Here is a 17092-nt window from a genome sequence, read left to right on the forward strand (position 1 = left end):
GATGAGATGGCTGGATGGCATCACCGACTTGATGGACGTGAGTTTGAGTGAATTCCAGGAGTTGGTGATGGACAGGGAGGCCTGGCGTGCTGCAATTCATGGAGTCGCAAGGAGTCGGACACGACTGAGCAACTGAACTGAACTGAACTGGAAAAATCTCTGAAGATATGGCTAATACATTCTTATGATTCTTTACTTCAAAAACTTATTTTCATTTTGAAGGATATGGAGTGATTATTATTTTCTATGAATCATCTTTTTTTCCCCCTAATTCTCACTAAAATATATGCCCAAACTCTCCTTTATCCATAAAGAAATATGAAAAACAAAATACTTATGTAATCAAGATATTCTGAGTTTTCATTCTCAAGGCTCATAATGTCATAATATACTGGATTTTCTGAATCCTAAGACATGTAACCAGAGAGAGACTGTCATAGATTCCATAATATCTGAGACACGCATTTTAGAAGCTACCTTGAAAATACTGGAAGCAGCCAATATTTCTTTTCATCGCCAAAGACTTGTCTCCAGTTTTTACTGCATCCAAGTGAGAAACCATTTCCATCAGTTCCATATGAAAACATGGGTGCACGGAATGATTCTGTTTGGGTATATTTAAAAAAGAAGAGTTAACTTATTTGAAAATTATAAGATGGAAGAAAAGTACCAATTTTTTTTTCTTTATGTCTTTGATATCAAAAACTATAAATATAATTTAAAATAAATACTATATTTGTAACACTTAAAAATGAGTTTCTAAAACTTTTCTGGGAAAACATATAACCTCTGAATACTTCATCACCTTTATAAAATCTACTGAAGAATGTTCAATATACCTTATATATATATATATATATATTCTATCTCTTGCAACTTCACTCATTCATTATGTATGAACTTCCTACTGTGTGGCTTATGGCACAGTTCTAAAGTTTTGGGATTCCTAAATAATTATAACTTGTGTAACCTACTTACCTATGGTTGTTCTGTTTTTTCCAACTAGCCAGCAGTGGTAGCTGAGAAGTGACAATACGCTGATGAAGAACATCGTAGACACAAAGAAAAGAAAAAGTACGTGGAATTTTGCACGTGTATCTGTGAGTTCATTCTGAGGAAAGAGAAGAGACGAATTACTTTCGAGAATAGTCAACCTCTAAAATATAATCTTATTATTTGATTCTTTTTAATGACTGTTGAATTCACCAAAAAAAAAAAGCCAGGTATGAGAAGTAATAAAATAAATTAGATAATACATCCAAAAGCAACATGTCCCAAAGCAGAGAGCTGGTATTACCAAAGGGGCTTGCTTACATGTCAGGAAGAGTCACTTTAAAAACTGCTCTTAAATTTTAGCAACACTTTCAGTAATAAAAAGATGAACGTTTTACTCAACATTTTTCTTTTACAGTTTATACATATATTTAAGCTTGCCCCCAAATCTAGGATACATGAGGGTTTTCTCCATCTAAGCTAAAATATTTGCTTGTGGTAGTTATGTATGCTGCTAACCAGAAGCTAGCTGTGATAAAGCTCTCGTTGGACTTCCCTAGTCTCTGTTCTTGGAATAAACATACTGGGAACAGGCTTCCCTGGAGCTGCTTCCATGCCTACCTGCGCATTCCTACAGAGCCTTTCCTGGTAATTCCCAATTCTGGTATATAAATTTGCCACAAGGTACTAGTGAATGAAAACAGCAACTCCGTTACCTATCCCAATGGTCATATTCATCTCAACGGAAGCACATGTTCACCTAGAAGTGGGGATCTAGCAAGGGGAGAAGACGACGCCTTGGGCAGTCACTCTCACAGAACAGGCCAACCACAGCCTCAAAGAACATGAGCTGCTCCTGCTTGACTTAAACACTGTTCATAGGCTAGTGAAGTCAAAATGTTAGCTGCTTAGTCCTGTCTGACTCTTCGTGAGCTCATGGACTGTAGCCTGCCAGCCTCCTCTGTCCATGGAATTCTCTAGCCAAGAATACTGGAGTGGGTTGCCACTCCTTTCTCCAGGAAATCTTCCTAACCCAGTAATCAAACCCACATCACTTGCACTGCAGGCAGATTCTTTACCATCTGAGCCACCAGGGAAGCCAGGCTAAGTGGTAGGTTTTTAGCGTTAGCTATTTCTGACACCCATCTTTTCTTCTTGTCTTATAGCGGAAACACAACTCCTTTTAAATACAAGTGATTCTTCTATCTCCCCCATCGTGAGAAGCAAATGAGTATTACACATATTCACTATAAATGTCACAAAAAAAGATGGCAAGAATGTCATGGCAATAATGTATTTTACCTTTGGACAACTCTCTGTAGATTTCCTGCGGCAAAGCTTGTACAAATAGAGACAGTGTATTAAGAAACCACTTTTTACACAAAATTATCCTGCGCACTATTGTGTAAACCTTTCAAGTCTCAAAGGGTCACCAAGTTGTTGCTCTTTAAATGTCATTGATGACATTTTCTCAAGAAAACACAAAGGACAAGGACATTCCGCTCTCCAAGCACATTTAGGGTACACTTTACATACCCTTCCATGAAATTTTTAAAATAGATTTGTATCCAGGAAAGAATAAAATTAATTTTGCTTAGCACATAGCTTTTTAAAAAACTTCTGATGAATGGTTTCTGAAAACCAGACATGGTTCCTTCTGTCCCACCTCACTGGTGGGCAGTAGCCTTGGGAAAGGTGCCCTCACCTACCATGTGGTCTAGTTCCTGCACAGCAACCAGAGGGGCCCTGAGGAAGTCAGATGGCCTCATCCCTCTGCTCCCCACTCTGACCCTGGCAACACCCCTGAAGGCCCTTTCCCCTCGGGCCTCCTCCTAGGCTGCACCAGCCTCCCTCTGGCTCAGCCTCACAAGACCAGCCTCCTGGCACTGGCTCCTCCTCTTGGGCCTTGACTCTAAAGTATACATGCTTCCTCTGTTTGAGATGTTCTTCTCTCAGATATCCATTAAGTTCTGTCATATCTTTGTCAACTATTACCTTCTTACTGAGGCCTAACATGACATTCCATTAGTTTCAGGAGCTCAACATAACGATTCCATACACATCTATAACTGCAGAAGTCTAGCTGACGTCCAACACCACACAGTCACAGAATCTTTTTTCTTCTGATGAGATCTTTCCAACTCTAACTCTTAAAGACTTTCAAATATACTTATTAACTACAGTCACCATGTTGGACATTACATCTCCAGACTTATTTTGACCACCCTCACCCATTTTACCCATCCTCTACCCCATACTTCTGACAACCACCAAAATGTTCTTTTTGTCTATGAGGCTTTTTTTTAATTGCACGTATAAGTTAGATAATACGGTATTTGTTTTTCTCTGACTTGATTCAATTAATATAACACCCTCAAGGTCCATCTGAGTTGTCATAAATGGCAAGACTTCCTTGTTTTATGGTAGAAGAATGTTCCACTGCACATTTAAAAAATTTTGTTTATTCTTGATTGTGCTGGCTCCTTGCTGCTGTGCATGGACTTCTCCTAGTTGCAGTGAGTGGGGGCTACTCTTCACTGTAGTACACAGGTTTCTCATTTGCGGTGGCTTCTCTGGCTGGGGAGCACAGGCTCTAGATGTGTGGGATTCAATTGCTGCAGCACATGGGCTCAGCAGTTGTGGCACACGGGCTTAGCTGCTCCACGGCACGTGGGATCTTCCTGAGCCAGGGATTGAACCCCTGTCCCCAGCATTGGCAGGTGGATTCTTATGCACTGAACTAAAAGTGAAGTCCTCCACGGCATATTTATACCACAAGTTCTTCATCCACCAATGTAAACCTCAGTGTTTTCCTGTCTTGGCTGTTGTAAATAATCTGTGACACAGGGGTGCAGGTATCTTTGTCAGTGTTTTCGTTTCCTCTGGATATGTTCCCAGAAGCAGAATTTCTGGATCATGTGATACAACAGTTCTAATTTTAATTTTCTGAGGACTCCTCATACCATTTTTCATAATAGCTGCACTAATTTACATTCCCACCAACACACAAGGGTTCTTTTTTTTCCCAATCTTTGTCAAAACTAGTTATTTCTTGTCTTTTTGATAACAGCCATTCTAACAGGTATAAGGTGATACCTTGCTTTTAAAAAATACTTTCAGTTATTTATTTGGCTGTGCCAGGTCTTAGTTGTGGGACGCAGGATCTTTAGTTGTGACATGTGAACTCTTCGCTGAGGAATGTGGGACCTAGTTTCCTGACCAGGGATCAAACCCGGGCCCCTTGCATTGGAAGTGTGGAGTCTTAGCTACTGCAACCCACAGGGAAATCCCACTGCTGAGGTTTTGACTTGCGTCTCCCTGATGATTAGTAATCCTAAGCATCTTTTCTTGCATTTGTTGAATATCTGTATGTCTTCATTGGAGAAAGGTCTATTCAGACCCTCTGACCATTTAAATCTGGCTGTTTTGTCTTGTTCTTGCTATCAAGCTGTGAGTTCTTTATACATTTTGGATATTACCCCTTATCAGATACATAATTTGCAAATATTTTCTTCCATCCAGTAGGCTTTTTATTTTGTTGATAGTTTCCTTTTCTATACAGAAGCTTTCAGTTTGATGTGGTCTCACTTGTTGAGTTTTCTTTCCTTTTGTGGCTTTTATGTTTGGTGTCAAATCCACACAAGTCACTGCCAAGGCTGATGTCAAGGAGCTCGCCCCTGTGTCTTCTAGGTTTACAATTTCAGCTCTCACGTTCAAGTCTTTAGGAGCTGACTTTTGTCCATGATGGAGGACTGATGCTCAGTTTCATTATTCCACATGTGGCTGTACAGGTCTCCCAACACCATTTACTGAACAGACTGTCTTTTTCCCATTGTATAGTCTTGGCTCCCTGTCATAAATTAATTGATGCTTGGGTTAATTTCAGGGCTCTTATTCTGTTCCACTGATCTATGTGTCTGTTCTTATGCCAATAATATACTGCTTTGATTACTACAGATGTGTAATATAGGAAGCGAAATACCTCTACTTTTGTTCTTTTTCAAGACTGTTTTTGTCATTTGCAGCCTTTTGTGGTTCCATACAACTTTTAGGGTTGCCCTACTTCTGGAAAAATGTTACTGGAATTTTAATGGGGATTGCAATGAGTTTGCAGATTACTTTGGGTAGTATTTATATATAGTATTAATATTTTAAATAATATTAAAAAATAAACACTATTAATTCTTCCAATCCATGAGCACAGATTATTTTTCCATTTATTTGGGTCTTCTTCAGTTGTTGTCATCACTGGCTAATACTTTCCAGTGTATAGATCTTTCATCTTTTTGGTTAAAGGTATTCCAAGGTATTTTATTCTTTCTGATGCAATTGTAAATGGGACTGTTTCCTTAACTTCTCTTTCTAAAAATTTGTTATTAGTATACAGAGATGCAACTGATTTTTATACATTGGTTTTGTATCATACGACTTCAGTGAACTTGCTTATTAGCTAACAGGTTTCTTTTTTTGGTAGAGTCTTTAGGATTTTCTAACATAATATGTCCTCTGCACACAGACACAGCTTTACTTCTTCCTTTCATATCTGGATGCATTTCTTTTTCTTGCCTAACTGCTCTGGCTAAGACCTTCCATACTACGTTAAATAAAAGTGGCAAGAGTGAGTATCCTGGTCTAGTTCCTGATATGAAAGGAAAGCTTTCAGCTTTTCACCACCAAGTATGATGTCAACTGTAGGCTTGTCAATATATGGCATTAAACTGAGGTACGTCCCCGCTATACTAATTTTGTTTACAGTTTTTACCATAAGTGGATGTTGAATTTTGTCAAATGCTTTTTCTGTATCTATTGAGATGATCATATAATTTTTATCCTTCATTTTGTTAATGGGGTGTATCACACATACTGCTCTACAGATGCTGAGCCGTCCTTGCATCCCTGGAATAAATCTTACTTGATCAGGGTGTGTGTGGTCCTTTTAATGTATTGTTGAATCTGGCTTGTTAATATTTTATTGAGGATTTTTAAAAATCTATGTTCAATGGGCATTTTGGCCTGCAATTTTCTTGTGGTGACCTCATCTGGTTTTGGTGTTAGGATAATATTGACCTTATAAAATGAGCCTGGAAGTGTTCTCCTGTCTACTTTCGGAAAAAGTGTGAGTTGGATCAGTGTAGGCTGTTCACCTGTGAAGCCACAGGTCCTGGACTTTTGGAGGTTTTGATTAGTCAATCTCTTTACTATTAATCAGTCTGTTCAGATTTTCTCTTCCTTCATGATTTGGTCTTCATAGGTTGTCCATTTCTAGGAATTTATCCATTTCTTCCGGGTTGTCCAATTATTTGGCATATATTGTTCAGAGAAGTCCCTTTGACCCTTTGTATTTATCAGCTGTAATGTCTCCTCTTTTGAGTCCCCTCTTTCTTTTTCTTCTTGGTGAGACCAGCTGAAGGTCTCTCTATTCTTTAAGAAATCCAGCTCTTAGTTTTAGTTACCTATTTAATTTCTATTTCACTTATTTTCACTCTGATCTTTGTTATTTCCTCCCTTCTATGAACTTGCAGCTTTGTTCTTTTTCTAGTTCCTTGAGGTGTAAAGTTAGGTTATTTGAGATCCTTTCTTACTTCTTAACATAGGTTTATCTCTATGAAGTTCCCTCTTAGAACTGCTTCTGCTGCATCCCAGGACTTTTTTTATGTTGTATTTCCATTTTCATTTGTCTCAATAGTTTTTGATTCCTTCTTTGACCAAATGGCTGTTCAGCTGCGTGTTGTTTAATCTAAATATGTGTGAATCTTCCAGTTTATTTTTCTTAAAATTGATCTCCAGTTTCATACCATTGTGGTTAGAAAAGATGCTTGCTATCATTTCAATATTCCTAAAATGACAAGACACGTTTTGTGACCTATTGCAGAGGATGTCCCACGTGCACTTGAGAAGAACGTGTATTCTGCTGCTTGTGGATGGAGTGCTCTGTCCATTAAGTCCCTCTGGACTAAAGTGTCATTTAAGTCTAATACTTCTTTATTTCATTTTTGTCTAGATGATCCATCCATTGATCAAAGGCCCTTACTGTGATCTTGCTATTTCTCCCTTTACTTTCACCTTTTATTTCTGTCTACTGTCTTGCTCTCTTATTTCTCCCTTTACTTCTGTTAATATTTACTTTATATATTTAGGTGCTCATTTGTTGGGTGCACAAATAATCTTCTCTTGGATATCCACTAACTTCCTTCAAGTCTCACTCAAATCTAATCTTCTTACTGAGGTCTACCGTGATCAATCTTTTTAGTACTGTAACTTGCCCATTATACCCACCTGCCCCGCACACTTGCTAAGTCCTTTACTCGGATCTACTTTTTTTCCCATAGCATTTAGTTTCCAATATACAACACAATTTCCTTATTTACTATGGTTACTGTTTGTTTAGTCCTTCTCAAAAGTAAGTTCTACAAAGGCAGAATTCTTTGTCTGCTTTGTACATTGATATATCCAAAGTGCCTAGAACATATGTGCTTGGCACATAGTAACTGTTGAAGAATGAAGAGAAAAGCAGACTTAAGTTATTAGTCTTTCCTTACTCATCATGAATCTTAAAAAGTTTGACAATATTTACTTTTTCATTAACAAATCATTACATGCAAACACTGCTGAAGTTTCTGATAAAGAAATGTAACATTCTGTAATTTGGACTTCATTCATCTGGCACTGATTCAACCTTCACTTTATTTACCTAACTTCTCCAACCTCAGTTTACAACTCTGAAAGCTGGAAAAATAAGAGCTCCTTCTGCATTAACTGTATTTTCTTCTTCTCTTCAGCCTCAGTGCCTCGAGCATCTGGATTCTAGCTGACTGGGGAGAGAGTGCCTCTCCCAGGGCTATCCGTTTCTTAAAGAGACAGCAAGGAATGTACTTCTCAAACTATATACAAACTAATTGGTCCAGAGCCCACACTTCAAAACACCTCTGGTTACTTGGCTCTCACAGTCCAGTGGGTAGTACTACCCAGCCCTACTCACAGCAAACAAGGGACTGCCTGGAGCCCCAGAGACCACTGAGGTTACTCAAACTAGCTAACCCTATGTGCACTCACCCTACCTCACTGTGCCTCTCCCATGGACACTAGTGAAGGCTCTGGCCCTCGTGCCTTCGACTTCCTGAGCGACTCTGGTTCTTCCCCATGAGGGCCTGAGTAGTGTTGGGGGAACCCTCCCTTGGAACTGTGAGTAACAAGCTATCTTTTCAAAGGTTATCACTTCCTGATCTGTCAGTTTCACCACACCTGAATAAAAATAAAACCTACATTTTAAAATACCTTCATAGGGTTTTTAAGAAGAGTAAATACAAAAGCACCTTTTAACCACAATAACCCCCACCTTCAAAATCAAAGACTTATATGAAGGGGAAAAAAAATGCTAGAAGAAAAGTTGGATGAATATTTGTATAAATTTACAGTGACTAGAATAAAGCCAGAAATCATAATTAAAAAGTACTACTTTAAAAATATAAAACTGATTTAGTAAAAACAAAATGGAGTTATAAGACATCAATTAAAATGGGAAAACATTTGCCTCTCACAATAGGAAAATGATTAATATCTATAGACACAGGAAACAGATTAATGGTTATCTGAGGCTGGGAGTTTCAATTTTATTACTGTAAAAACTTCAGTAAGTCTCATCAACTCAAAGAAAGGAACTACTTCCCTAAAATTGATAGCCCATTGTTAAGACAGTATGGTTGAAAGCAGTCTGAATTACTAAAAGAAACTATGTTCTGTGTAATACTCATTTATTCACAAATAAACATGTATATAGGAAGGGAAATTTTAACCCCATTTGTCTTCTGAGCCATTATAAATTCTAACTAGTACAATTAAGTATTGTCTACTTATAATACAGAATGAAAGAATTATTTATGAAATACCATCTTAAAAATCTTAAATACATGTTTTAAGATAGAAAAAAGACTTACCGTCCAAAATTTTATGAAGTACTGTAAAACTGTTGTAGCCACGAAAAGGCAATATAACAGAGAGTAGAATAAAAAGAGCAGGAAGAATTTGTAATTAGAAAATCCCACACAGTTATTCACCCTAGAAGAATAAACAAAATCACATTGTAAAAACAAGACAAACTCAGAGAAACAAAACTAGAATGGTGTCTGCCAGGGACTTTCGGGAGGGGAGCAGGGAGCTCTTTAATGGGGACAGAGTATCAGTTCTGCAAGATGAAACAGCTCTGGACACTGGTTGCAAAGCAATGCGAACATGCTTAACACTGCTGAACTTGTACACTTAAAAATGGCCAAGGTGGTAAATTTTTTTTTTTTTTTTAAATCATGATGAAAACAAATAGGACATATCAAAAACCATAAAATCATTATAACTATAAATGGTTCATTTGAGAAGAAAGGGGCAGTGTCTTAATTGTGGATGTGTGTTTTAAATTAATTCTGTAAGAATTTGGAATTTCAATGTTAATTCTTATACAATTTTTGGGGTTAATAACACCAGAATATATTTTAAAGAAAAACATGTAAACAGAAACATAAAACTACATCAGTCTTGGTATCTATGAGTAATTAAATTGGCCTTCAAAATTTAGGAACACTGAGATCAATCACTCTAAATAAATACCCTCCTTCCCACTTCCCCACCTCATGTCATCTCCTTTGTGTTTCATACGTACCAAGGACAGTGATGGTCCATCTTAAGAATACACCTAAGAAACAAACGAGCAGAAGAAAATCCATATAGAAAAATTCCACTAATTCTAATTTGATTTTCGTTTTTTTTAAGGGACTTAAAATTTTCCCTTTCACATCTTAGGAAAACCAACCCAGTAGAATTAGGTTAGAGATAATTTCTGTTATTTCACATAGGTAAGAGGCAGTGATTTTTCATACTGAGAATTGAGCTGAACATGGCCAGCTGCCTTGAACTACATCAAGCAACACTGTAGTAATACACAGATAAGATGCATATAGCACTTGGAACAGTAGCTGATGTAGTTTACAGAGTCAGCTGAGGAAGACAAAAGGGAAAATTATTTTAAACATGTGCAAGTCATAAAAACGCAACTTTGGAAACAAACAGTGTTCAATGAATGGGTTTGTAGGTAGTCCATCTTCCCACAGATTTATTACAATTCTATCCCATGTATAGAAACCACTGTATTTTATAATCAGAAAAAAAAAATCCCCACATTTGTCCCTCCATCAGTATATGCAATGTATATTTGCATAAAGTTAGACAATAAGTAAAATCAAATGGCCTGCCTCACTGAAGTTCAAGGACTCACTGGGATCCCCACACTAAGAATCTTTCTTTCAACACACCACCTTCTCACAAGAGCATAAGAGATAAAATCTTTCACATTTTAGGGGGAATAACTTCACAGGTGGTAACTGAAAGTAATATTTTTGTGGTCTGTTAGGTTTTAATACCAACATTAATAATAAAAGCAAGAAAACTGTCATGGTCTTTTTAACTCAGGAAATAGTTTATCTTTCTCATGGGGGTATTACTTACTTGCTCATCTATTACATTTAAATATAAGCAGAAGTAGTACACATACTTAAAGATCCAAGTGGTGCAGGAACTGTCATCTGAGGTGACTGCAGCGAGTGTTCTGGCTTGTGTATGGATTCCTGTCAGCTCTGCATACAGAGCAGTACCAGGAGCCAAGGCAGTGTCCTGGGCAAGTCTCTCCCCCTGTCCTCCCCACACCAGTTCCGGTCCTGGGTTGAGTGACAGCCAACAAGGAGCACTTACATGTCACATGCTGAGCAGTGATGCGCACGGTCCGGCTTAATCAGCTGACATCTTTCACAATATCTGACGGCTACATTTAAGAATTAAAAGGAAGTTGTTGAAGGATATATGTTTTAGAGTTGAGTTAATACAACTATAAAATTTGCTTTCATTTTTTATAAACAACTCTGGGAAACTGACAACTGACAATTTTAAAATAATACCAATAACTAAACAGACTTTTTGAGAAGATTTTTGAAGAGTCTTAGATGACTGAATAGACAGAAAAACTGAAGTAAACATAGCAATCAGAAAAACTGCAGTTTCCAGGGTGTTTTGCCAGAAGGATAATGTTGCCAGTGACAGAAATGAGCTTGATGGGGTGAGGGGGTGGGTATGGGAGGAAGGTTATGTTGTTTTTCTTGCTCTTCAACAAGCATTCAGAGTCTCTGTTCTGAGACAGACACTGCTTCATGCTGAGAATATACAGTTGAACACGACAGACTTCCCTCCTAACACCCCAAGGTGTTAGGTTTTGTCTGGCTTGAATTTGGACAACAGGTCACTCAGGAACCACTGCCCTTTGGAAGCTGGAGGAAGTACAAGAATGGAGCTCGAGTGGGCACACATGCCAAGGTGAATGCAAGCACTGACAGTCTCCAGGGGCCCTGGGGGAGGGCTGGGCAGTGCCCTTCTGAAACCCTCACTCGGAGACATGGTAAATGTGTGGCCCCGAGTGCAGCTGCCATCCCCTGCCGCCTGACAAGTGAGCACTAGGGTGACCACAGCCTTGAGTCTGCTAACTCATATGAAAAAAAGGTTTAACTCAGCCCTGAAAACTATTCAGAAAACAAATTATCTGAGACGCAGTAAACTAAATACCACAATATTGTGGTGTCAGAATCCCATGGCTGAGAACAGCTGAAGGAACTATATGAAAAGAATGGGACAAAAGCACCTTGTGAGGCAGGGTTAAAAAGTGTAGGAGGAAGAATAAACATTTAAGAATGCAAAAACAACTAGAACAGAAAAGCACAAAGAAGAAAGTTTTTTAAGCAGCTAGACTGACAAAAAGCCACAAAGCTTGGTTAGGAAGAATGAAAGCCAGCTGCCTGGAACCTGCTGGAAAGGAAAAGAGGCCAGTGTGCAGACAAGTTACAAGGAGACCTGCAATTATGGAGAAGAGAAAACAGAGTCGCAGTTGGAACACATCAGAACCTAACCTCTGTTGCTGTTTTTAAGAGGAGATGTACTTTGAAGTACACCTGCAAGCAGAAGGAAGAAACCGGCTGGAAATTTTTAAGCAGCAAGATTATTAGGAGCAAACAGGGCCAAGGAAAGACAAAGGTCAGTGATCTCTATGAAAGTCTCATAAAAGACAAGAATGATGACACCAGAGGGAGAGGCCTGCGGACAGCTGAGCATGGGCAGGGCAGCCCCAAGTCCAGAGGCAGCCGGACTCAGCTACCATGATTCACACTGGTTCTCTCCCACTTACTCCCTTGTGACCTTGATAGTAACTTACTTGCTAAAAGACTCAATTTCTGCTTTTGTTAAGTGCAAATAATATCAAGTGTAGTGGACTATTGTGCAAATTTAAAAAAAAAGTCTTCTGGAACTTATCAAATTCTCAGTAAAGCAATTATTATTGTTATGATAATATTATTTCTGATAAAATATGAAGTGAAGCTCTGCTGTTGCTAAGTCGCTTCAGTTGTGTCCGGCTCTGTGCGACCCCATAGACAGCAGGCTCCTCCGTCCCTGGGATTCTCCAGGCAAGAACACTGGAGTGGGTTGCCATTTCCTTCTCCAATGCATGAAAGTGAAAAAGTGAAAGTGAAGTCGCTCAGTCCTGTCTGACTCTTAGTGACCCCATAGACTGCAGCCTACCAGGCTCCTCCATCCATGGGATTTTCTAGAATGGGAAAACTACTGAAGAGGAGAAAAGGGAGATTTTTCAAGTGTATATATAAGCAGGCATTACAGAGAACACACCCAGGAACAGCTTCACCCCACAAATGCCTACTGAGTGCCTGGGGCAAGGTGCTCACTGTATTAGGACGACAGGCGGAGCTCCAGCTGTCAGAGCTGCAGGACCGAGTCAGGTCGTAGGACAACAGAGACAACCACTAGACAGCAAGCTGGGATCAACAAGGTAAGAAGCTGAGAAGTTTGGAGAAGACTGTAAAACTCACTTTTTTTCACGTGAACAGAAACGGCTGAAGAGGTAGACAGCGAATTAAAATTTTAAAGTACTGACAGATTTAGAGAAGAGAAAACAATCATTCGAGGCAGACAAAAAGACGTAAAAATAAAAAGTGGGGAAGAATTTTAGTAGAGCTGACCCAGGGAACAGTGCAGGAAGCAGAGTTTTAGTAGAGCTGACCCGGGTAACGGTGTAGGACGAGCCAGAGAGAAACACTGGCCATATCCAGACCGTGGACAGGGGAGTTTTAGGAAGCCTCGTTTTTGTTTCCTTAATAGATAAGACGTCCACATGGTTCTGCTTCTGTTAAGCACATGGTTCAAATAGCACAGGAAGGAATTTAGCGAAAGTCGCCACCCTCGCTGTGCAGGCAGCTCCATCACGTTCACTATCTCTGGTCTAGGAAAGGTCCACTTCATATAATGTGTGGTTCTATATTTTGTTTTTTAAAGGATGTATGGTATTATTTCCATAAAAAGGAAAAACCCAAGGTTTGGGATTCTAAGCAGTAGAAATGCAGTATAAAACAGTGCTCAAGGGCAGAGACTGTCTGCAGTCAGAAGATAAGGTGTGAATCCCAGACCTTGCCACTCAGGGACTTTAGGGACCTCACCTGTGTCACCCCTTCATCTCTAACACAGGGACAAGCACGGTGCTGTCCCAGGGTGGCTCTGAGGGGTAAATGATCACCATAAAGTGCCCAGCATAATTCTGGTATAATAGTCAACAGATGAAGGGTTTTATTCAGATTAGTAGAAAGCCATTATAATGAATGAAGAGTAATAAAGATTTACAGGTAAAGATTTTACCTTAATGGCTTTCAACTCTTTGGAGTTACTGCTCTGAAAATCAGATCTTGTTATGAACAGGCTACTTGAGGAAGTATCTAAAATTCTGTATATAATCTCAGAGCTTCATAAATCCTCTAGAATCTTGGTCTTGGGGTTAAAAACATCTAGGGAATTTGCTGGCAGTCCAGAGGTTAGGACTCTGAGCTTTTATTTCAGGATGGCAGGGGACACGGGTTTGATCTCTGGTCATGGAACTAAGATCCTGCATGCCTCCCGGCATGTACAAAAAAAAATGTCTAATCTATGTAACTACAACTACTAACAACTGCTGTGAACTAGACATTTTATAGTTAAACATAAGAAGGATTATTTTAAATTAGCTTTTATGTACCGAAAGTGTATTTCTATACACCAAGATCTACACTCAGTGCTTGTCTCATTTACAAATACCTCCGGAGACTTAGGTGCTGGCGTTCTCATTTTAAAATGAGGAAACCGGGCTTAGAAAAGTCTAAGTGATTCTCGTGGCACTAGTAACTAAAGAGCTGGGGTTTGATCTGAAATCCATGGTTTCATTCTACACAGTGCTATACTGGTTGTGCAAAAGGACAGTCCAGGCACACCTGGTTTCATTGTGCATCATAGACACTGCGTTTCTTCACACGCAGCCTTTGGGGACCCTGCACTGAGCAACTCGACTGGTGCCATTTTCCCAACAGCATTTGCTCACTTTGTATCTGTGTGTCACATTTTGGTAATTCTCATAGTATTTCAAACTTTATGATTATTATATTTGTTATGGTGACCTGTGATCAATGACCTTTGATATTACTACTACGACTTGCTGAAGGCGCAGATGATGGTTAGCATTTTTAGCAATAAAGTATTTTAAAATTAAGGTATGTATGTGCTTTTCTGACATTGCGCAATTGCACAGTTGATAGGCTGCCTTACAGTGTAAGCATAACTCACACACACTGGGCAACCAAACAGCTCATGTGTCCCGCGTTACTGTAAGACTCGCCTTACTGCAGTGTCTGGAGCTGAACCCACAGTATTCTCCAAAGGATGCCTGTATTAAACGTGTGAAAACTTAAATATTGGCCAAATACCCCCTCCTAAAATCTAGCACAAATTTTAAATTTTCTTAAGTCAGCATATGTACAGAACTACACAAAGGAAAAAGCTCTATTTCCCCTTGGAGTTGAGCAGCATAGTGGGTTTCAGAGGCAGGACACCTTTCCCCACACTGTCTGTGTGACCTTTACCAAGTTACTTCACCTCTGTTTCCTCATCTGTAAAGTGGACACGATAGCGTCTCCCCACAGGGGTGGAGTGAAGCTCAGATGAGCTCATATGTGTAAGGGACTTAGATTGGACTGTCAGCTGTCAACATTATCTGGTATTTGAATGAATTAATGAGATATAGAATACATAATTTTAAACAACTTCCTACAATTAAATAACCAGTTGGGCAACTCACAGACCTGTCCCCCTCACAGGCCCAAGTGTCGGAAGAGCAGAAGCACCCACGGCTTCAGAGCAGACAGTGGACTTCCAAGTATGGCCCTCTGAGGGGTAGCTTTACAACCTTAATGAGCTTCTTCCCTTCTGTGGCTTTTATTTCTCCCCATTCTAGGTTAGCACATTCTTGATTTTTTAAATATTACTCAGGGATGACACAAAATATTCAAATTCAAACCAGGATTTCCAAATGACAGTTTACTAGAAATTGTAAATGAAATTTTTAGCCATGAAGGATGAGCTAGAAAAAAAATGCAGAACAAGAGAGATCAACATTAAAGTGAACCACATAAAAAGTCTGTATCAAAGTAGACTTTGTATCTGAAATACCTGTATCTCAGGCAAATCTATCTCAAACACCTGAGACAGGTTTACCTGAGATAAAGACCTGTATTTCACATAAAGGTACACACCTGTATCTGAAATACCATGTAAGATACAGAACACAGAAAAGTCTTGTTTCTGCAGACGCCATTTGTGACAACCACAATACCTACTTAGTAGTCAAATCATGCAAAGATATTTTGGCAAAAATGACCACATTCTCAAAATTCTTTGGAGAAAAAAGTGTAAGATTTGTTTTTCTTACTCTTTGAAGCCGATGTGGTGTAGATAGGTAAGTCCCTTGCTGCTCTTCTCAAAATTTCTTGTTGTCTTTCTTGGCTGAATTCCTTTTCATAACGTTCCTTCTCAGAATTGGACAAGCAGAACTATAGAAGGAGAAATAACTATCAATTCTTTTCAATCCCGTGATTATTAACTATCATGCTCAGAAAAACAAGTTTTATCCAGAACAGAAAAAGACAAATATCTCCTTCTATAAAGGCAAAATTTTTCTTCAAATTTGTTTAGGAAGCTAAATCAAGCACCTTTTAACAAAACTACATGCCTTTGACAGAGTGAAAATATTTGCCCTCCGTGCTAATGATGGCGAAGAACATGAACTAAATATTTTTGCATCTTTGTTTTTTACAGAAAAAATTAACTTTCCCCATCAAAAAAGAGCTTAATATACATTTTGTGCTAGTAAAAGATTTGCTGTCTGAAAGTGTCAAGAGATTTTGAATCTTTGGGAACATGTTCAAAGACTCACTTGCTTGTGGGCAAATCACAGGCAGGGGTCCTGCTATTTTCTGGCCAAGTTTCTCCTGAGGACAACTTTTACTGCTTTGTTTTTGTTTTTAAAACGCTAACCAATCAGGGAACTTTCTCCAGAACTATTAAGGACTGTCAAGGCAAGCACAGTCTCCTTTTCTCAAGGAGCAATTCTTTTGTAGGGCTGTTTCCAGCTTCTATTTCTCAAGTTTTAATTCCCATGTGGTGGGCAGCATTTTCCTACAAAGGACTTGTGTCATTGCTTCTTTTCATGTCATCCCTGTATCTCAAGGACCTCAGCTTCATGACTCTATCTCATATAACCAGGAGCTTTTATTAAATTTCTCTTGGTGTTTATTTCATAGACTTCTTTTAAAAAATAAAAACTGGCCTGAGACATGCTCTTGATCATGTTTCATACAATACTGTTCCTCAATTATTATTTACTTACAGGGTTTTGCTTGAAAAGGCCTAAGAAGTCCTAACTGGAGCTTCATCTTTTAAAGTTTGAGTATTTGGTCTACCTGCTAACTCAAGTATCAAAACTGTCCACCCTCGATGACTCGTCATCAGTAACGGCACTGCCTCTTCTGTTACAAACGGGATAGCACAGCACAGATTAGGAGCCCTTGGGAGAAGGAATCTGTGATCCCATGCATCTTAGGGAAATTTTCTAAAACTGCATAATTATTGGCAGAGCTGATAGAAAAACACAAGTCCCTTGAGTTAGTTCTGCTCTAGGATGTTTCTCTCCATGCCGCTAATGTGA

General features: G+C 39.0%; 1 protein-coding gene across 3 annotated transcripts in view; it reads right to left on the reverse strand.

The window, feature by feature from the left end:
• ZDHHC20 (zinc finger, DHHC-type containing 20) overlaps window positions 1-17092 on the reverse strand; it is a 45527-nt gene that overhangs the window by 11379 nt on the left and 17056 nt on the right. For all 3 annotated transcript variants that reach the window (XM_010851191.1, XM_010851192.1, XM_010851190.1), the window contains 6 exons: window positions 15818-15938; window positions 10729-10798; window positions 9644-9676; window positions 8928-9048; window positions 979-1111; window positions 478-604 (listed from right to left, as the gene is read on the reverse strand). In XM_010851191.1, coding sequence (XP_010849493.1) covers window positions 478-604; window positions 979-1111; window positions 8928-9048; window positions 9644-9676; window positions 10729-10798; window positions 15818-15938 — 605 coding nt within the window. The remainder of the gene's footprint in view (window positions 1-477; window positions 605-978; window positions 1112-8927; window positions 9049-9643; window positions 9677-10728; window positions 10799-15817; window positions 15939-17092) is intronic.

This window comes from Bison bison, unplaced genomic scaffold, assembly GCF_000754665.1.
Source record: "Bison bison bison isolate TAMUID 2011002044 unplaced genomic scaffold, Bison_UMD1.0 scf7180017864299, whole genome shotgun sequence".
Lineage (NCBI taxonomy): Eukaryota > Metazoa > Chordata > Mammalia > Artiodactyla > Bovidae > Bison > Bison bison.